We start from the raw sequence: 22,108 nt of genomic DNA, 5'->3' as shown, positions 1-22,108 counted from the left end.
GTGAAAGAGTAAATGGGACTGTGGTCCCAAGAGGGCACCCGGTACCTCACTCACCAAAAAGGCAGATACACATGGGCCTTGTGACCTGTCAGTAGGAAGAGCCCACCACAGAGACATTTGGAAAAAACCCAACAAATTCTGAACAGCTAAAATTAGCAAAATTAAGGGAATTTCAAAGGTTGCTATAGTTATCATGTGCTGTGAAAATACAAAATCTGCTGTCTCTCCAATGGTGCCCCAAAAGTCATATTTTAAGGGGAATTAATAACGGAAGAGGCACTCAAGGCTCTTCTGGTTTTCTGAAAATGGGGAAGAGTTTGGTTTCTTCATACAACTACAGAAGAATGACACCACAGTAGGAAAAGGAGAAAACCAAGGAAATTTAAAAAAAACAAAAACAAAAAACCAACAACAGAACACGAGAATGCAAGCACAGACAAACCATGCCACACTTTCAGGTATCAGTTCTTTTTTAAATGTCATTTAATGTTTTCCTTCTGATCCTGTTTTTTTAGGAGTGCAGTGGTTAGCAGAGCATGCATTTTTTTGTAATAAAGGCTGTGACACAAATTTGCAAAAGGGGGATCATTCTGTGACTGCTTATTGAACACAGTCCAGGCACTGTTTTAAACTTAGTTCACCAAACACAACTGGCGTGTTTTTAATCTTATGCAAAAATTAATTGCACTCAGGGGAATAGAGCCTCTTGAGTTAAATGCTGCATTTTGCTGTAGAGGTGAGCATGTATGTCACAGACTTTAGAACAGTAAAACTGAAAGCAGACTATTTACATGATCAAGGAATGACTATAAATATCAAAGGTATGAAGAAAGTTTCGATAAAATGAAAACATAATTATTCAAATGTTAACAGAACTCAAATATCAGAATATGCTAAGGTAAAATTAGAACGAATGCTTACAGAACTCAATATCTCATACTTAATTAGCTTTAAGAACTAATAAATATAGATCTTTGAAACAGTCATTAAAAATTAAAAATTATTAGCCCAGAGTCCCCCCTTCAAAAAGCTGGAGTGACTAAACATGTGTTTTTCAATCCTCTCCCAAAAAGTTAGAATCCAATTCTTGCTCAAAAAAGCAGAGATATTAAGTCTCCATGGGCTAAATGCAACAAAATCACCAAACATGAGCACAGAAGAAACCCTGTCAAGATGATAAAGATTTGTGCCAAATCATCTAAGTGTCTTACAAAGAGCATTTAAAGTTTCAGTCATCAGACACTGCATCTGAAAAATGTTTGTTTATTTTTTAAAGCAGTTATTTTTCTTTGTTATGAGCGATATGACTGGAAAGTCTGATTAGTGATACCCTACAGCTTTTATATTATTAGTTTTGCAACTTGTAACAGAGTAAGTACGTTTTATAAACTAAGAAATGTAGGCCTTTATGATTTGACAGTGTCCCTTAAAAAAAAAACAAACCACACTTTCAAGAAGCAATTTTACTTCTTTTCAATGTCCATATTTTAACCAAGCTATAATTGCAGGTGCATTTTATACTTACCATCATTCATCATCCCTTTTGATTCTTTAAATGCTAAGAATTAGTAACAAGCCAAGCAGTTAGTAAGATTCCACAATTAGAAATCATTTCTAGACAAACGAATATGCGGTAATATCATGCCCAGTTAATTTTAAGATTACTATTTAGTTACAAAAGCCTTCCTGTGGGTCATACCCACAGGCTCCACAAAGGACACAAAGTCGTTGGGAATACAGATCTAGATTTGAGAAGTGAGATACTTCAGTCTCACTCCATGATGACAGTCTATATCTGAAATTTATAATTAAAAATTGAAACTAACTGAGATCCTTCTCTACTGGGGGTGTTACATTTCATCTTGGCCACTTAAAAAGGCAAGAGAGTCCCCCCCACCCAAAATCACTTGGCTCGAGAGACACAGAACAGTGCATTTTTCCCTCAGAGGTGACAACACTACAAAAGCAATACTCTTAATTCTTGATGAATAATCAAGAAAAGAGAGGTTAGGCAATTAAAAAAAACCAACTAGATTCTTCTCAAGGCACAGAGAGCATTCTAACTGCTTTGGGGGCTAATTCAATTTATGATGATCTGGTAATGGATCATGAAGAACATATAAATTTGTAATAACCACATACCATTAAGAGGTTCCTCTACAGCTTTCTGGAAAATATTTAAAATATATTTACATAAAATAGAATTTATTTCATGTTCTTTCATACTATAATTTATATATGCTAACATTTAAACTGTATATAAACAGTGAATCCTACAGCCAAAAGACAAAGTAAGGCAATAAAGGTTAGGAAGACAAAGCTTGCCAAATTTAGCTAATAGTTTGATAATAACAGAATCATTCTCTTAATACTTTCTGTGCAGAACTTCCCACCTTACCCTACCTCTCTCTGTTCAAGAAATCCTAACTACAGAACACAAACACAGATAGCAACATAATAAGCAATACAGTTAAGCCAGATATGAGAGCAATCATTTTCAAGTCATGCAAACTGAACTTGGTAACAGGAAAGACAAGTGTTAGGATTGATGGGTCTAATGGTCAAATTATCTTTAACAGAGGCACTTTTAAAACTTCTAGCTGTTTGGGACCTGTGTAGCTATGGTATCAATCTTTTTAGAATGAAGATTTTAGAATCTTTTTAGAAGTGGGGTAACATGCACCCCCACTTCCCTCACCTCTCCGGAATGTCTGTGGAGGCTTATCAGCTTTACGGGAACGTGTAATCACCCCTTCCTGCCACATAGGACAGTCTCGCTTTTGGCATCCCAGACAGAGCTATTACTAATCCTTAATCCTTTTTAGGAAGATGAATACAATATGGCCCTTTCCAGATCTTATTTCCATAAAGTAGTTCCTGTCCCTGTCACCATGATGAAAAAATGGCTTTTTTTCATCCCCCACCATTTATCCCTTTCAGTTTACCTCCTCAATTGCTTCTTTTCTTGGAATTTTCTCAGGTAGCTTATGATACAGAAAAACTACAGTGCAATTTGGAGGAAGAAAAATGCTTATAAAATGGGGGAAAGAGGGAAATGAATCAATTCAGAATAGCTATTTTTTGGCCATAGTTCCATTTATTTTATAGATTATTGTTTTTAATGAAATCAATGTAATATGAACGTCTCTCCTCATTTTTAAGCCTGAAATATCATTCTGTATATGCACTTCAAATGTGTCTAACAGGTGAGGCAATATATTGGAATCAGATTCTTTCAGCAGATAAGGACCATTATTCTTACACACAAACTTTCCAGTTCTGGGCATGAGAAAACAGCACAATCTTAAGGAATCGTTTATTCTAACCCATTGCTAGTAAATGACCAAGTTTTAAAATAGACTGGATCTATGCATGCAAAGGACATAAAGTGACTTCATACGTGTGTGCTAAGTTGCTTCAGTTGTGTCCGACTATTTGCGACCCTGTGGACTGTAGCCTGCCAGGCTCCTCTGTCCATGGGATTCTCCAGAGAAGAATACTAGAGTGGCTTGTCATGCCCTCTTCCAGGGAATCTTCCTGACCCAGGGATCAAACCCGCGTCTCTTATGTCTCGTTCATTGGCAGGTGGGTTCTTTACCACCAGTGCAACCTGGGAAACCCTGAAATAACTTCAGTGTTCTCTTAATTTGATGTCTTGGTGAACAGTGAGCAATGGGGTTCAATATCTTAATTACCATTCCTCAGATTAAACCATCAAGTATCACACCCAATGCATTTAAGAAATTTTAACTTACCTTAGGAGGTTGTATAGTCCTGTGATTGGAAGCTGATCACATTAAAAAATAAGAAAATTAATTTAATAAAGGAAAGAAATTAAGGCAATATTATGTTTAATTTTAAGATAAAACATTTAGGGCTAAAACTAAACGTGTCAGAAACTCCACTGAAAGAGTTTGGCTTTGATAGACTAAAGGTACAGAACACTCAATCATATACACTGACAGAAAAAAATGATGCAAATAATCCACCCCAATCAAATAATAAACACATACACACTCTCATTTGTACATGCCATATGTCCCTCAAAATCAGTCACTTGTTATACTTCGTGGTGGAAAAACAGTCATCTACTCACCCCTGCTGTAGGCTTTACACCCCTCCCTACTCAACCCAGCTGGAATGTGGAATTGCCCACCCTTAGCTCACTGCTGTTGTTCCTGCAGCCCGTCCTCTTTTTTTTTTTTCTTCTTCCCTCTTTCCAGTTTTCAAAGCTCCAGCTAGCTAACAAACTAAAGAAAATATCAGATCCCTCTGAGTTTAGAGAATTATTTGAGGCCAGCTAGTTTTAGCTACAATCAAGCCCTTCTCTGTCTGTATTCCTCCCTAGCTTTTCAAGTTACCCTTCACTGCCTCTCAGTGGATTGGCTAATGAAGATGAAGAAATAAGGGGATGAAGAAAGTGACACAAGAATGGCTCTAGTTGCACAGGGAAGAAGAGAAATGCTCCTTATAAAAACCAAGTAAGAAGGTCCAGGAGCAGCTAAAACTGGTCTTAAATACAGAACCAGAGATCTACAGATACAAAAGCATCAAGGGGCAACACCCTGGAGGTCATCCTGTAGGAAGAGGATGCTACTGGATGGTCAATTCCACTGATCTCTGGACTGGATGATGGCACTGATTTATTTATGAGCAGACTGAGGCAGGCCCCTAGAACTGCTCTGGTCTTCTGTGCTCAGTATTTCCTACCACTTCATGCCTTCTCTATCAAGCTTCCAAAGCTGATGGGAAATGGGGGTAAGACCTGAGCCAAGGGAAGCCAACCTACAGACAAGTCAGAAGCTTGGTAAGACTTGCTCCAAAAGGGAAAATGGCAACTGACTGGCCTGAAAAGTTTCTTTCCCACTGGAACCTGGAGAGGAGAAGAAAGAAGACGAGAAAGCTGGTGAAGGGAAAGAAAGGTGAAAAGGAGACAGAAAGTAAGCAAGGAGAAGCTCAAAGCTTAGAGCCAAAGGTAAGAATACAGACCCGTGAGAAGACATGAATAGGATTAAAAAAAAAAAAAAATTAAGGAGAGGATGAGCTATCTGGCTAGCAGGTAAAGAACCAAAGACACAGAGAGAGAGAAAGTAAGTACACTGGCAGAGGGCACCTGCTAACTCTTGCTACTGAGAGGGCAAATCATGACTCAGACTTCAGAGATGTGTTGGATTCTTCCAATTCCTAAACCACTTAGTTGTTCCACTCTCTGTGAGGATCAGTTATGTATCTGCTTTCACATGATTCCGATCTCTGTTAGTGCCATGTGTGGTTTTAAAGTAAATCTCCTTTACTGGAGGCATCTGAAAGTGGTTTGGTCCTTGAGACCAAACAAGAAGAAATGTCTTTTTAAAGTACTATGGAATAAAATGTGTTGGGAATATGGGTAATCACAATTAGCAACCTCTGAAATAAACCAGGCAGAGTTATAGAACTTTATTTGGGACAATCATGGTAGTTATATGTATATACCACTTACTTCAGCTAAACCATGCCCATGTCCCTGTTCTATTTAGGGAAAGAGGACTTAGCAGCCATGTAATGTGAAGGGTCAGAGGTAAGATTTTAAAGCTATATTTTTGACCTCATAAATTGTTAGAATTAGTATTAAGAACTGCCAAGCAACTCTTTTAATAGTCTTAAAAAAGTGTGAAGAAGTTTCTGAGTTCTAATTCTCAGGTCCAAGGAGCATCATATTTGGCTAGCCCATTCTGAAACAAAGAGCTCTATAAAGAACATTGATTCAAAGGGCACCAGTCAGCTGTGACCCCTCTAATATAAGACCAAACAATGCAGAAGTGAATTTAGCTCGAGTTAATCCTCTCTAATAGGCATATGACCTATGTGACTAAAGAATGATTGTGATCTGTCTGCTGTTGCTATGGGCCTAAGGCATGACAGCCATGTACGTATGTATGTATGTACGTACGTGAGTGTGGGTGTGTGTATAAATCACAAGCCTTAAGCATTTCATTTAAGCTCACTTGCAAAGCTTCTTCTCTACCAAAAACACTTGACACAAGGAGTAAATATATTTCCAGGTTTTGAATTTTCAGGGACAACTTTATCTTTTGATACCAGATTCACCTCTCCCCAACAATGGACAAGAAAATTTCACTGAATTTTACATATCTATTCTGTGTCTTTCTAAAATATGTGAGATGAGATGTGGTCAGTATGGTTCCTGACTGTTAGGAGGCTGATTTGTATCAAAACATTACTATATTCCCTTAAACAGAATTAAATAGTAATGGCTTAAGAAAATTAACAAGTAATGACCCTTATGAAGAATGAACATAAGCACCCTACATAGGTAATACACCCAACTTCCCTGCTGAGTTTAGTTAGTTCTTTTTAATCTTCTATATTTTCTCATATTATTATTGTTCACAACCCTTGATTTCATTTTATGAAACAAATGTCTCAGTAAACAAACTCCAACACAGTTAAAAAAATAACATAGAAAATGAAATTTAAAATCCTACTCTTTAAATAATATTTAAGGCTACAAATTTAAATTGGGAAATAATGAAAATAATGAAAGTTAAATCTCTCACAGGGACATAAACAGCTTGGATTTAAAAGTCAAGACACATTCTTTAGACTTTTCCAAAATAGAGCATCAGCAACAAGTAAAAGTTACACTCTAAGCATTTACAATTTTACTTCCTAATACAAATGCTCAAATTTGCAACCTTAAATGTTATATATACTCATATTTATATATTCAGTTATATATGAAAAATACATCAACTTTTCTAGTCTACCACATTATCTAAAGAGCTACTTCCCTGTACCTTTTCTCTTCTTGTCCTTCAACTGACCAAAGGCATTTCTCTGAACTCTGGTATCAGACAAGTTGATTTGAAAAGTTAATTTAGAAAAGTCTCAAAATGTAAATAAAACCTAACTTAATTCTTCACTTACATATACTTATAAAACTACCATAAAGAAAAAACAGTTTGAGGAACTTGCTAGGAATTCAGTTTCACTTTTAATTTAATGTGAGAATAATACGTTTGTAATGATAATGGTTTCACAGGCTTCTCAGGGGTGTAGTGGTGGAAAAGGGGAGAGAGCAACGTCAAGGGGGCGGCAGCTAGAAGATGCCTGTTCCCATTGAGTCAGTATCTCCAGACCTGCTGGTCGTCAGACAGGGAAGGCAAGAGGGAGCATGGGAATAAAAGGGAGGGAAATCCAGATAATGAGGGGGAAAAAAAGAACAAAGAGCTGACCACCAGTCAAAGACACCTAATACTACATCAGCTGCATGGGTACTGCAGGTCACATACTGTTCTCAAGTATTAATAGGGAGCAACATCATTAGCAGAGTCATCTTCTAGAACCAGACAAATGGTGATTAAAAAGTCAAACCCAGGTCTCAGGGACCAAACCCAGGTTCTCCACCTTGTAGGCAGACACTTTATGAGACACCAGGGAAGCTTAAAGGGAGACTAATATAAACCAGGGACTTCCCTATTGGCTCAGTGGTAAAGCACCCGCCTGCCAATGCAGGAGACACAGGTTCGATCCCTGGGTCAGGAAGATCCCCTGGAAAAGGAAACGACAACCCACACCAATATTCTTGCCTGGAGAATGCCCAGGGACAGAGGAACCTAGAGGACTACAGTCCACAGTGTCACAAAGAGTTGGACACAACTGAGCAACTAAGCACAAGGCACAGCACAAATGATTTCAAATCAATTATTTAAAAAATACAGTGGCATTTGCTGTATTTTCTCATTTTTGGAATTACTCATGCACTTCTTTTGTCCTAGACAGTAAGAATCAGCCAAAAGCATTATCTACATTATATATTTGAAATTCCTCACATAGGCTAACAAAAATAAGGCTGACTTACCAACACATTTCATATAAACTAATCCAAGTAATTCTGCTAGAGCTATAATACCCAAACCTGAAATCAGAAGAGGACCATGGACTGGGATACATTCTGTAAAGACAAATGAAGTTCTATATTAGAAATTCATATGAAATGATTGATTTTTTAAAAGAACTAGCAATGACAGTAATAATATTGAGTTTTAAGAAATTGTCCTTTATTAAGAAACAAAAATTATCTACATTTGTTCATCAATATTAAGTCAGTCAATGAAATGACTTCAAATTATTAAAAGAAAAAATCCTTTGTCTGTATATGTACCTTATCACATCAAGACTAATGGGAAATAGTGTGTAAAGCCTAAGGCCCCAGCCCACTGGATGGAGCCTAGTTATTTTAAAAGCTCTCTCACAGATATAGGCAGAGTAGTCTGGCTGCTGAAAGAACCCACAAGCCATATACAGCCAGTATACTCACAGCAATGTGGAAAGCACTCTCCGCAATGTGGAAAGCACTCTCCGCAATGTGGAAAGCACTATCCTCAGTGCGGGGAGCACACGGCACTAAATGCCGGCAAGGATGTGGAGCAACAGGACCTTTCACCCATTGCTGGTGGTAATGCAAAATGGTATAGCCACCTTGGAAGACAGTGTGGCAGTTTGCTGAAAAACTAAATATGTTCTTAACATACAACACAACCACTGCACTCATGTCCACACAAATACTTGCACATGGATGTTTAGAGCAACTTTATTCTTAATTGCCCCAAACTGGAAGCAACCAAGATGTCCTTCAATAAGTGAATGGATAAACAAACTGTAGTATACAATACAATGGAATGTTATTCAGTGCTAAAAAGAAATGAGCTATTAAGCCACAAAAAGAGAAATCTTAAATGAATATTACTAAGTAAAAGAAGCTAATTTGAAAAGGCAACATACTATGGACACATTAAAAACACTGGTGGCTGCTGGGGTAATTAGGGAGAGGGAAGATAAACAGGCAGAAGAGAGGATTTTTAGGGCAGTGAAAGTGAACGGAATGATATCATATCTATGACTATGATCGATATCATTATACATGTATCAAAATCATAGCATATACAACACTAAGAATGAACCCTCATGTAAATTATGCATTTGGGGTGATAATATGTCAATGTTGGTTCAATGACTATAACGCATTTACCACTCTGGCGGGAGATGTTGATAGTGGAAGAGGTTGCTATGGGGGTATATGGGAACTCAGTACGTTTTACTCAAGTTTGCTGTGAACCGGAAACTGCACTAAAAAAAATGAAGTCTACAAAATAAAAGCAAGAAGAAAAAGAGAACTCTGTCCAAGAGAAAACCCTACTAAGACAAGGTGAGACTAGAGAAGGCTGAGACTCTTACCTGAGACACAGAGGCTGAATCCAACCACAGAGAGCACATAGCCCAGTATCTGAAGGATCAGTATGCTGATGGTGTAGGAGGACATCCCCATAGCTGGACGGAGGAAAAGTGTGTTGAGGGCATTTAAAAAGCAATCAGTCCTGCTTGTATTTTGTGCAATCAAGAATAATAGCCTATGACCAAAGACTGCCTCTGGTGTTCTTGTCAGACGGTAAATTCTTTCTCAGTTACCTATCTTCTATGTCTAGATCTGTAATTTTATAACAAATCAACACTTTCCCAATTGTAGGCCAGAGATAGGCTCTAAGGCTGAGAGTCACATGGGTAACTAAAAAAAAAATAATTCTAATATTAACAAAAATGTTAGTGATTTACTCCTAAAATGCAGTTAAAATGACACCAATTACAGGTTGGATATCTACATGTTAAGATTTGCCATAACTAAAAAAAAAAGCTACTCTTTCTTATTTATAATTCTATTTTGTAGAACTAGCTAAAACCTGAAATAAAAATATGATGATAATCATTAGGAAATTATATAGCATAACTTAAAAAATATACTGATATCAAATATATATAAAAATAATTTTTTACAAGATAACTGAATGCCTTGAAAACCCAAGCCAACTTTAAAATAATTCCATATGGATAAAATATCACTAAGAATAGCCTGGGAAATCTTTTAATAAAGCAACTTCTATTGAGTAGTTAAAAAAAATACAAGAATATTTTAACCAAAAATGCTGTCCTTTAAATGAAAAAGGAGGGCAAAATCATTACATCCCAACAAATACTCACCTATCATAAATACACAGTAATGAAGTAATATTAATATTAATGTAGGAAGTACAATTAAACCAAGTCCCGAAGCATTCTTTGTTGAATATTCACCTGTTAATAATGAAACATAATAATTAATATTTTCCTACAAACCTCCTGCTCTTACAAATCATTATTTAATTTATTAAATGTATTAATCTCTATACCACTCTTATAAAATACAAAAGTTTTAAAAATAATTCCCCCAAAACTTCACACAAAATAAATGACTATTTTTTTTATTATTCTAGACCAAATTTAAAACACGTAAATGTCAACACATAACTCTGAAGATGTCAAACCTTGAGTTGGATCTGCGTCCTTATTAACTACTTCACATAATTACAATGAGAAACTCTGGGATCTCTTACCATTCCCTTCACTTGCTATACTCAACCTGTCCCAAAGTCAAAGCAATTGTTCTTTCAAATTGTCTTCTAAATTAATCTGTAGTTAAAGTAGTGCTCAAAATTCTACAAGTCAGGCTTCAACAATACATGAACCACAAACTTTCAGAAGTTTAAGCTGGATTTAGAAAAGGCAGAGGAACCAGAGATCAAATTACCATCTGTTGGATCATCGAAAAAGCAAGAGAGTTCCAGAAAAACATATACTTCTGCTTTACTGATTACACCTAAGTCTTTGACTGTGTGGATCACAATAAACTGTGGAAAATTCTTAAAGAAATGGAAATACCAGACCATCTGACCTGCCTCCAGAGAAATCTGTAGGTAGATCAAGAAGCAACAGTTTGAACTGGACATGGAACAACAGCCTGGTTCCAAATTGGGAAAAGATTATGTCAAAGCTAAATACTGTCACCCTGATTATTTAACTTATATGCAGAGTTCAGTTCAGTCACTCAGTCTTGTTGGACTCTTTGTGATCCCATGGACTGCAGCAGCCCAGGCATACCTGTCCATCACCAACTCCTGGAGCTTACTCAAACTCATGTCCATTGAGCCAGTGATGCCATCCAACCATCTCTTCCTCTGTCGTACCCTTCTCTTCTCACCTTCAATCTTTCCCAGCATCAGAGTCTTTTCCAATGAGTCAGTTATTTGTATCAGGTGGCCAAAGTATTGGAGTATCAGCTTCAACATCAGTCCTTCCAGTGAACACCCAGGACTGATCTCCTTTAGGGTGGACTGGCTGGATCTCCTTGCAGTCCAAGGGACTCTCAAGAGTCTTCTCCAACACCACAGTTCAAAAGCATCAATTCTTCCGCACTCAGCTTTCTTTATAGTCCAAATCTCACATCCATACATGACTACTGGAAAAACCATAGCCTTGACGAGATGGATCTTTGTTGGCAAAGTAATGTCTCTGCTTTTTAATATGTTATCTAGGTTGGTCATAACTTTCCTTCTGAGGAGTAAGGGTCTTTTAATTTGATGGCTGCAATCACCATCTGCAGTGATTTTGGAGCCCCCCAAACTAAAGTCAGCCACTATTTCCATTGTTTCTCTATCTATTTGCCATGAAGTGATGGGACAGGATGGCATGATCTTAGTTTTCTGAATGCTGACCTTTAAGCCGACTTTTTCACTCTCCTCTTTCACTTTCATCAAGAGGCTCTTTAGTTCTTCTTCGCTTTCTTCCATAAGGTTGTGTCATCTGCTTATCTGAGGTTATTGATATTTCTCCTGGCAATCTTCATTCCAGTTTGTGTTTCATCCAGCCCAGCATTTTCCATGATGTACTCTTCATAGAAGTTAAATAAGCAGGGTGACAATATACAGGCTAGACATACTCCTTTTCCTATTTGGAACCAGTCTGTTGTTCCATTTCCAGTTCTAACTGGTGCTTCCTGACCTGCATATAGATTTTTCAAGAGGCAGGTCAAGTGGTCTGCTATTCCCATCTCTTTCAGAATTTCCCACAGTTTGTGGTGATCCACACAAAGGCTTTGGCATAGTCAATAAAGCAGAAATGGATGTTTTTCTGAAACTCTCTTGCTTTTGCGATGATCCAGCAGATGTTGGCAATTTGATCTCTGGTTCCTCTGCCTTTCCTAAAACCAGCTTGAACATCTGGAAGTTCACAGTTCACATACTGTTGAAGCCTGGCTTGGAGAATTTAGAACATTACTTTACTAGCGTGTGAGATGAGTGCAATTGTAAGGTAGTTTGAGCATTCTTTGGCAGTGCCTTTCTTTGGGACTGGAATGAAAACTGACCTTTTCCAGTCCTGTAGCCACTGCTGGGTTTTCCAAAAATGCTGGCATATTGAGTGCAGCACTTTCACAGCATCATCTTTTAGGATTTGAAATAGCCCAACAGGAATTCCATCACCTCCACTAGCTTTGTTCATAGTGATGCTTCCTAAGGCCCACTTGACTTCACATTCCAGGATGTCTGGCTCTAGATGAGTGATCACACCACTGTGATTATCTGGGTTGTGAAGATCTTTTTTGTACAGTTCTTCTGTGTATTCTTGTCACCTCTTCTTAATATTTTCTGCTTCTGTTAGGTCCATCCATACCATTTCTGTCCTTTATTGAACCCATCTTTGCATGAAATGTTCCCTTGATATCTCTAATTTTCTTGAAGAGATCTCTAGTCTTTTCTATTCTATTGTTTTCCTCTATTTCTTTGCAATGATCACTGAGGAAGGCTTTTTCATCTCTCTTTGCTATTCTTTGGAACTCTGCATTCAGATGGGTATATCTTTCCTTTTCTCCTTTGCTTTTAGCTTCTCTTCTTTTCACAGCTATTTGTAAGGCCTCCTCAGATAGCCACTTTGCTTTTTTCATTTCTTTTTGTTGGAAATGGTCTTGATCCCTGTCTCCTGTACAATGTCATGAACCTCCGTCCATAGTTCTTCAGGTACTCTGTCTATCAGATCTAGTCCCTTGAATCTATTTCTCACTTCTAAAGTATAATCATAAGGTATATGATTTAGGTCATACCTGAATGGTCTAGTGGTTTTCCCTGCTTTCTTCAATTTAAGTTTGAATTTGGCAGTGAGGAGTCCATGATCTGAGCCACAGTCAGCTCCTGGTCTTGTTTTTGCTGACTGTATAGAGCTTCTCCATCTTTGGCTGCAAAGAATATAATCAATCTGATTTCGGTGTTGACCATCTGGTGATGACCATGTGTAGAGTCTGCTCTTGTGTTGTTGGAAGAAGGTGTTTGCTATGACCAGTCTGTTCTTTTGGCAAATTCTATTAGCCTTTGCCGTGGTTCATTCTGTACTCCAAGGCCAAATTTGCCTGTTACTCCAGGTGTTTCTTAACTTCCTACTTTTGTCTTCCAGTCCCCTATAATGAAAAAAACATCCTTTTTGGCGTGTTAGTTTTAAAAGGTTTTGTAGGTCTTCATAGTAGTGTTCAATTTCAGCTTCTTCAGCATTACTGGTCGGGGCATAGACTTGGATTACCATGATATTGAATGGTTTGTCTTAAAGCACAAGCTGGAATCAAGATTGCCAGGAGAAATGTCAATAACCTTAGATATGCAGATGACACCACCCTTATGGAAGAAAGTGAAGAGGAACTGAAGAACTTCTTGAAGAAAGTAAAAGAGGAGAGTGAAAAAGCTGACTTAAAATTCAACATTCAGAAAACTAAGATCATGCCATCCTGTCCCATCACTTCATGGTAAATAGATGGAGAAACAATGGAAACAGTGACATTTTATTTGGGGGCACTCCAAAATCACTGCAGATGGTGATTCCAGCCATGAAATTAAATGACACTTGCTCCTTGGAAGAAAAGTTATGACCAACCTAGACAGCATATTAAAAACCAGAGATATTACTTTGCTAACAAAGGTCTAGTCAAAGCTATGGTTTTTCCAGTAGTCATGTATGGATGTGAGAGTTGGACTATAAAGAAAGCTGAGCCCAAATAACTGATGCTTTTGAACTGTGGTGTTGGAGAAGAGTCTTGAGAGTCCCTTGGACTGCAAGGAGATCTAGCCAGTCCATCCTAAAGGAGATCAGTCCTGAGTGTTCATTGGGAGGACTGATGTTGAAGCTGATACTCCAATATTTTGGCCACCTGATGCGAATAACTGACTCATTGGAAAGGACCCTGATGCTGGGAAAGATTGAAGGTGAGAGGAGAAGGGTACGACAGAGGATGAGATGGTTGGATGGCATCACTGGCTTAATGGACATGAGTTTGAGTAAGCTCCAGAAGTTGGTGATGGATAGGGAAGCCTGGCGTGCTGCAGTCCATGGTGTCACTGAGTTGGACCCGACTGAGTGACTGAACTGAACTGAGCTGAACTTCCCCTGTCTTTACTAACTCCAAATGCAAACAGAGCTACCAAATTGATATTCCTAAACATTATGCCTATACTGTATTCTGCTCAAAACACAAGGCTTCTTCCAGTTTGCACTTGTGAGTCCCAGCTTATCTCTGCTGCTCTTTTCATGTGCTGCAGACCCTTCCCCCCAACTCACACTGCCATCCTTCATGGGCAACTGCAATTTCAGACCCATCTGGGTTCCCAGGTTCATTCCCCCTTCCAAGTCTTGGCTAATAAAGTGTGTCTCTGTAGTGGCCTAATAGCTGCCCTAAAGATATGTCCACCTCCCAAACACTCCAAATCTGTGAATATTAACTTACATAGTAAAATGCATGATGAAGTTAAGGATCTGAAGGAAGGAATGTACCCTGGATTTCCCAGGTGGGTCCTGAATCCAGTGACAGGTAGCTTTGTAACAGGGAAGCAGCAGGGGAGACACAGAGGGGAGGAGACCGGGCGACCACGGAGAAAGTTGGGAGCTACGCTGCCACAAGCCAAGGAGATGCACAGACGGCCAGCAAAGAGCAGAAGCTAGGAGAGCTTGGAATGGATTCTCCCCTGGAGTGTCAGGAGGGTGGAAGGCCCTGGTAACGCCTTCATTCCAGATTGATGACCTCCAGAACGGTGAGAGAATTTCTATTGTCTTAAGATACCCAGTTTGTGGTAATTTCTTAACAACAGCCCTAGGAAACTAACATGCACCTCTCCAGAAATGTCCTCAACCTTATCAATCCTCCTTTCCCTCATAATAACTGTATATCTTACCTGGGATGAAAAGAAAGGCTCCAACAATGACAAGGACAGTGAGCAGTAGTCCAGCAACTAATAGAAAAATGGCTTTCTCCTTTGTATAATTGGATTTATATTTAAGCGCTTAAAAAAAACACAAAGAATTACATGAACTCAATCACAAGAAAGAAATGGAACTTACAAGGTGCAAAGATTAAACTGGTAACTTACTATAACTGAATAACCTTTGAGGAACAAAACTCCACATCATGTCAAGCCACTTCACATCTCTTTCATAATGAGTCAATGGCTAAATGGTATCATGGCAGTATAAATATGGATGCTGACTTTATAGGTGATACTTTATTCCCCTAAAATGAAGTTATATATGCCAGGCTTTCTTAATCATAGCATTATTAATATTTTAGGTCAGGTAAGTTGCTACTGTTAGGCACTGCTCCACACACAACAGAATGTTTAGTACCATCCCTGACCTCTGCACACCTCATACCAGTAATAACCCCCAAACTGTGTCAATTAAAAATATCTCTAGACATTGTTCCCTGAGGAACAGAACTATCATGTCTATTTATGACTGACAGACACACTGCTGAGGAAAAATAACTGGCTAATCAGTTATATCAAGAAAAAGAGAAATTTGTAATACCTTATATAAAATTAGTAGAACATCTTGAAATCCAGATATTTCGTTTTGAAAAAGTATACATTGGACAAATCCCACCCTCTTGAAATCCTGAGGTGGGGGGAAGTGCTTATATTGTTTAACTAAAATAATTTCTTACAAATAAACTATAAATACTCCACAGGTTTTAATATATATGTTACACTTTTGATGCTAGCTCTGTTGTCAAGAATCCAGCTTCCATAAAAGAACGATATAATGCATAAACCTAAAAATGTTATTTTTTATCATGTATTTACCCTTCCAGTTTTGTTTTGGTTAAGATTAAAATTAATGTTTCACCAAGAAAGTTGCTAAAAGTACCCTAAAAGCACCCTGAGTAGCAGAGGGAAAGGGTGTGTGATTGAAATTCAGCCGTTTCATCCATACATGATTCTCTCCATGTTATTTACCAATGGGCAGTTGTCTTGAGGAGAATTTTTTCAATAATTTTATATTTAGCATTTAATTTTCATCTAGTAAAATGACAGATAAATTACAGTAAGAACAGCTAATAAACTCCTAAATGAACATGATAAAATCCATGGTTAAGGTATTATAGCCTAGAGTTAGATTATAACCTATGGCTAAGCATTTAAAAGGTATAATTACCTTTTAAAATCTCTACTCATACTTTAGACTGTAACCTCAACTTTGTCCTCTTTAGGGGGATAGAGGGCTAATCGTAATCAATCCTGAAGCTGAAAAGTGAAATTCACATTAATCAGAAAAAAGTAAGAAACAATAAGCTTGCCAAGCCTTTGATCTATCCAGCCTTGGAACTTATGTGACTATGACTCAGTCATATCCCTGCCGTCTTATAGGGCATAGATTTTTTCCTATAAGCCTACTTTCTAGTTTTAAACACTGGCTATGATGATAAAAATTCAGTGCATATGTTACAAAAGGCACAGATAAAGACAGAAAAAGAAACCTTCTCTTTTTAATTTTTTTTTCAAAATTTACTTTTAACTGGAGGATAAATGCTTTACAATATTGGACATATGGCAAGGTTTTCATTTTTATCCCATGTATGTGTGCTCAGCTGTTCAGTTGTGTCTGATTCTCTGCGACCCCTCGGTCTGTAGCCTGCCAGGCCCCTCTGTCCACGGGATTTCCCAGGCAAGAATATTGGAGTGGGTTGCCATGCCCTCCTCCAGGGGATCTTCCTAACCCAGGGATCAAACCCACGTCTGCCTGTATCTGCAGGCAGATTCTGTACCACTGTGCCACCTGGGAAGCCCCAATCCCATGTATACTATTAACTAAACAGAGTTTGAAATTTCTGCAAAGGCTTCTAAAATAGAAGCTGTTTCAAATTACCTCACAATCAAACAAATATTCATAAGATACACTCCTAGGTTTAACTCAGCACATAAAAGAGCTACAAAGATCAAGCAGCAAGACTTCACCCTAGAGTCCAGTATGTGAAAGTTGCTCAGTCATGTCTGACTCTTTGAGGCCCCATGGACTATACAGTCCACGGAATTCTCCAGGCCAGAATACTGGAGTGGGTAGCTTTTCCCTTCTCTAGAGGATCTCCCCAACCCAGGGATCAAACCCAGGTCTCCGACATTGCACGTGGTTTCTTTACCAGCTGAGCCACAAAGGAAGCCCAGAGTCCAGTATAAGTACATGCAAAATGGCTGACTTATACCATTCTTAAGAAAAATAAGAGTTTGAACCTCATATAAAATTCAATTTCTTCAGGCTTACCAGAGCTACAGGGGAAAAATAATGTCAACAATAGAAACAAAAATAAAATGCCACAAAATGCTATTACTGACAGTGTTTTACCATAGAATGGTCTTTTTGAAACCTTTTGGATGTAGCTTTCATTTCTGCTGATTGGTTCAACTACTAATTTTCAAGGCTATCTAAACTATTCCTCAAATTTAAGCAGCAATTTCCAATAAATATATTAGTAGAGTCTACTTAAGTAATCACAGGCAATGAAAGATTATGTCCATGTTTTCTTTAGTGAACCTTAAAAAGGGTTTCTTTTGACTCACAATGGCCATGTTTTAGCAGGTCCCATAGCAAGTCTGTAGAGTATCTTGTTGTTAGGCTCTGTTGTTTTACAGTTGGAATCACATAGCATGTAGCCTTCTCAGATTGACTTCTTTCACTTAGGAATATATATTTAAGGTTCCTTCATATCTTTTAATGATTGACAGCTCATTTGTTTTTAGTGCTGAGTAATATTCCATGTTCTGGATGTACCACAGTTTATCCATTCTCCTATTGAAGAATATCTTGGTTGCTTCCAAATTTTTGCAATGATGAACAAAGCTGCAATAAACATCCATGGGTAGATTTCTGTGTGGACTTCAGTTTTCAACTCCATCTGGATAAATCCCAAGGAGTAGGGCTTCCCTGGTGGCTCAGTGGTAAAGAATTCACCTGCAATGCAGGAAATGAGGGTTTGGTCCCTGAGTTGGGAAGATCTCCTTGAGAAGGAAATGGCAACCAACTTCCAGTATGCCTGCTTGGGAAATCTCATGGACAGAGGAGCCTGGTGGGCTACAGTCCATGGGGTTGCAAAAAGAGTCGGACACAACTTAGCAACTAAACAACAACTATTACTGGATCATATGATAAAAGTACATTTAGCTTTATATGAAACCACCAAACTGTATTCCAAAGTAGCTGTACCATTTTGCATTCCCACCAGCAATGAATGAGAGTTCTTCTTGCTCCACACTCTGACCAACATTTGGTGTGGTCAAAACTTATGTTTTTAAGAAAAACCTATCAACGTAGTGCTGCCTGACACAGGAACACCAAATATACAGGGAGACAATGTCAAATTTTTTTCAACAAATTAGGAATTTCAAGTTTCCCTTTTATATCTTCTATTAAGTAACTAAATCTAGCCAGCTACTTCTCCGAGATGAGATGGGGAGCTCATTCATTGGTTCTATCATTACTGTGTGCCTGCCATGGACTGGGCCCACTTATTAGCCCAAGTCACATCAACCGAATTGAGGCACAAGGAGAAGTTACTTTATTCAATACTAATAATTGATCACGCACCTACTATGTGGCAATCACTATTCTAAGTGCTGGTAGTGAACCAATTAATTCTGCCTCACTGCTCCTTATATTCTAATGTATGAATGAGAGAGAGAGAGTGTGTGTGTGTGTGTGTGTGTGTGTGTTGGTGGTGGGGAATGAGTGACGGAAAGTGTTACTCCCAGATATCCTCCTCCAGTTAAGTAAAAGATGTCGGTCTAGCCTAAGCAAGCCCTATTACGTATTTAAGCTTTCAAATTCATGTGAACAGAGAAATGACATGTCCCCCTAGCCACCTGAAGAAACGTGGCTAATACTATTGATAGATACTCCATTAAGGCTTTTTCGTGTCTTTGTCACTGATATAAAGGACATATACAACAATGCAGGCTGTGGCTGAAGAAGTCTTGTGAAATTACCAGGAAATCAAATAAAACTATCATCTTAGTTTTCATGACATCCCAAAGATGGGATTCAATATGCCCATAAAGATCCACCACATGCTGCAGTCCAGCCAACAAAACCCAAAAATTCATGAATTATCTGGAGATCAAATAAAACTATCATCTTAGTTTTCATGACATCTCAAAGATGGGATTCAATATGCCCATAAAGATCCACCACAGGCTGCAGTCCAGCTAACAAAACCCCAAAATTCATGAATTCAATGCCTGTTCTAACTGCATGACAATTAAATGATCCATAAGTGATTAGTGAGTTTAGTGGTGAGATAGGAAGGTTAACCAGTGAGGTAAAAGACACAACAAATAAAGAATAAATCATGAAGAGAAGACATATGCTTGATTTTACTATTACAAGTGCTATCTTCTGATAACTCTCAGAAAGTAATTTTAGGATGTTTTTGGTATCAGTTGAGCTGCACATTGTACTCACCCTGATTAAGGATAAAGCACATCTGGTAAGTTTTACAAAAGGTTGTAATTTCAATTTTTTTATTTAATTATTTTAAAATTACTATTTTAAAAATAGTTAACACACATTAAAAAAAAAGGCGGCTTTGTGAAACTGGTACTAGATAAAAATGAATAAGAATGCCAATAACAAACTGATTACTTGCCAGAAGGCGAGTAAAATAATTTTATAATGAATGCCATGCACTATCCAACTTTCTTTGATGAAACAATTTTGTCAAAATGAAGATGGATTCTCATTCCTAGTCTACAGGACAGAGAAATAAAAGAGTCCAAGTTTCACGAAGTCTGGGCTTTGAAGTACTTTGAATATAAAAGATAAAAGAGGGCAACACCTAACATACTAACTTCTTTTCCTTAGTTCCAAACATTCCTGGTCTTATAGACCATGCCACACCTTCAGAATAGATGCAGGAAGGTAGGACGTTTGAATTTGGAAAGAGTCAAAGTAACAGCAACTGTATTTCTACAAGAGAGTATATTGCTAAGCTGTAGGTTTGTTCAGTTCCTTCCACAATAAAATCAGTATATAAAAACACGTTTTAATAAGCAGAATTGGGTAATTATGTGGACAGGACCAAGGAAAAGCAATGGGAGTTCAAGATTATTTAATAGGATCTTAGCAATAATATTTACTATGATGATGCTTTGCCTTCCTGGATAGAAGTTTCCTAGTACAGTTAGTATGTCTTTGTGTGTGTGCATGTGTGCCTAGTCGCTCAGTCATGTCTACTCTTTGCAGTCCCACGGACTATAACCTGCCAGGTTCCTCTGTCCACAGAATTTCCCAGGCAAGAATACTGGAGCAGGTTGCCATTTCCTTCTCCAGGGGATCTTCCCAACCCGAGGATCACACCCAAGTCTCTTGTGTCTCCTGCACTGGCAGGTGGATTCTTTACCTGCAGTGCTGCCTGGGAAGCCCATATATGTCTTTATTTCTTCAGAATGATTTTTCTAATATACAAAGAAATTCTGTTTCATTACTTCTTTTAAATGTGGTTTCATGGCCTAATCACTTTCAAAATTAAGCTAGTACTCAAGATTGGACTCAAGAACTTAGCAGGATCTCAAGGGTGTTGGGATGGAGAAATTTTTTCTTTGAATTTTCTAACCGATTTCAATAGAGGCCTCCAGCCAGAAACTTCTGAGCAGTAACCAAAATCACTGTGGAATAATCTTGAGCAAGGACTAGAAAGTTAGAAAACAAAATGAAAGATGCCTAGAATGAACAAACTTGAAATTACAGCTGTCCCTCTCCTTCCCTGGTTCTGACGTGCATCAGTTATCATCATTTAGTTAAATAACACAAGTCCTCCCAAAACACAGTTCAAATTTCCACGACCTCAATATAATAACCGAGTAATTGCATAAAGTGTAAACTTCACTGTTATCTCTTCAATCCACAAATCACTACATAAATAAGAGACGTGCATCACCATCAGTGACCAGTCACGTCACCCTTTTCAAAGACTGTTGGTGACTGCTCACTGCACAGCTGTTATTCAATTCACACACAGACAGCAAAACATATGTTGTGCTACCTCCTGTCTCCCAATCATAAACCACTGTGACATTTTACAATGGATAATCAAAAGAGGAAACTGGGCAATAAAGATGAAGGAGCAAAGAAACGAGATGTGATAATGCTGGAAACGAAATTCCAATAGACGGTAACCGGCATTACAGAATAGCTAACTGTGGAATGTAAATACTACTGCCATTCAAGAGACTCTAGATACACAGTCAGAAGAACTCAGGGAAAGTGAACTTATTGGCATACATGAGGACAATGAGGTGGCTGTGACAAAAATGAAGATGTCCCAGAAGTGACTGGCAAAAAAACTTCGTATGAAAGCAACTCTTGGAGACAGTTCATGACAATATATGCTTAAAGGATAGTTCAAGACATGAAAGTGCTGGGAGCTGATTAGATCTTAGAAAGGAGTATGACAATTCACCAAGGCGTAGACTACATGCATGCTCTGTATTCAAAGTTATATAACAAGAAAAGGCAAGCATTTTTCAACCTGCTCTTGATAAAATTCACCAATTCTCAATGTTTTTAAGGTTTTAATTTATCATGTACTAAATATTAAATTTACTCTTTTTTCACTTCCTAATACATTTATTATTGACAATAAGAGAGGTTTTAATGTTTTGACAAAAATTTAAAGGTCATGGAACAACAGTAGTTTTGGCATTTATTATAAGATTGCTTTGCCGAGTTTCAGCTTACATGGTCATGTTTATAGTCCTACAGTTCTGTGTAAAGCAGGGATTCACTGAAAATAACAAAAGTTCTAAAGAAGAAAAAATAAGAACAAGCAATCGTATCACAAAGAATTTCAACATGTTATCCAATTCTCAACATGGAGTTAAACATTAATCCTATACAAACTGGGTGTCCTGGTGAGAAGCACTTGAAATCATTCATTACA

The 22,108-nt window shown here is 37.9% G+C and overlaps 1 protein-coding gene across 3 annotated transcripts in view; it reads right to left on the bottom strand.

The window, feature by feature from the left end:
- CD47 (CD47 molecule) overlaps positions 1 to 22,108 on the bottom strand; it is a 60,703-nt gene that overhangs the window by 3,348 nt on the left and 35,247 nt on the right. The window contains exons 4-11 of one of the 3 annotated variants that reach the window (XM_040225202.1): positions 15,078 to 15,185; positions 10,036 to 10,128; positions 9,238 to 9,330; positions 7,862 to 7,954; positions 3,756 to 3,787; positions 2,143 to 2,167; positions 1,526 to 1,558; positions 55 to 85 (exon numbers count right to left, since the gene is read on the bottom strand). In XM_040225202.1, the coding sequence (XP_040081136.1) occupies positions 55 to 85; positions 1,526 to 1,558; positions 2,143 to 2,167; positions 3,756 to 3,787; positions 7,862 to 7,954; positions 9,238 to 9,330; positions 10,036 to 10,128; positions 15,078 to 15,185 (508 nt within the window). The remainder of the gene's footprint in view (positions 1 to 54; positions 86 to 1,525; positions 1,559 to 2,142; positions 2,168 to 3,755; positions 3,788 to 7,861; positions 7,955 to 9,237; positions 9,331 to 10,035; positions 10,129 to 15,077; positions 15,186 to 22,108) is intronic. The other 2 variants (XM_040225211.1, XM_040225222.1) reach the window with 2 other exon arrangements.

This window comes from Oryx dammah, unplaced genomic scaffold (assembly GCF_014754425.2).
Source record: "Oryx dammah isolate SB20612 unplaced genomic scaffold, SCBI_Odam_1.1 HiC_scaffold_2, whole genome shotgun sequence".
In the NCBI taxonomy this organism is placed as follows: domain Eukaryota; kingdom Metazoa; phylum Chordata; class Mammalia; order Artiodactyla; family Bovidae; genus Oryx; species Oryx dammah.
The sequence above is the reverse complement of the archived record's forward strand: the minus strand, read 5'-3'. Positions and strand labels throughout refer to the sequence as shown.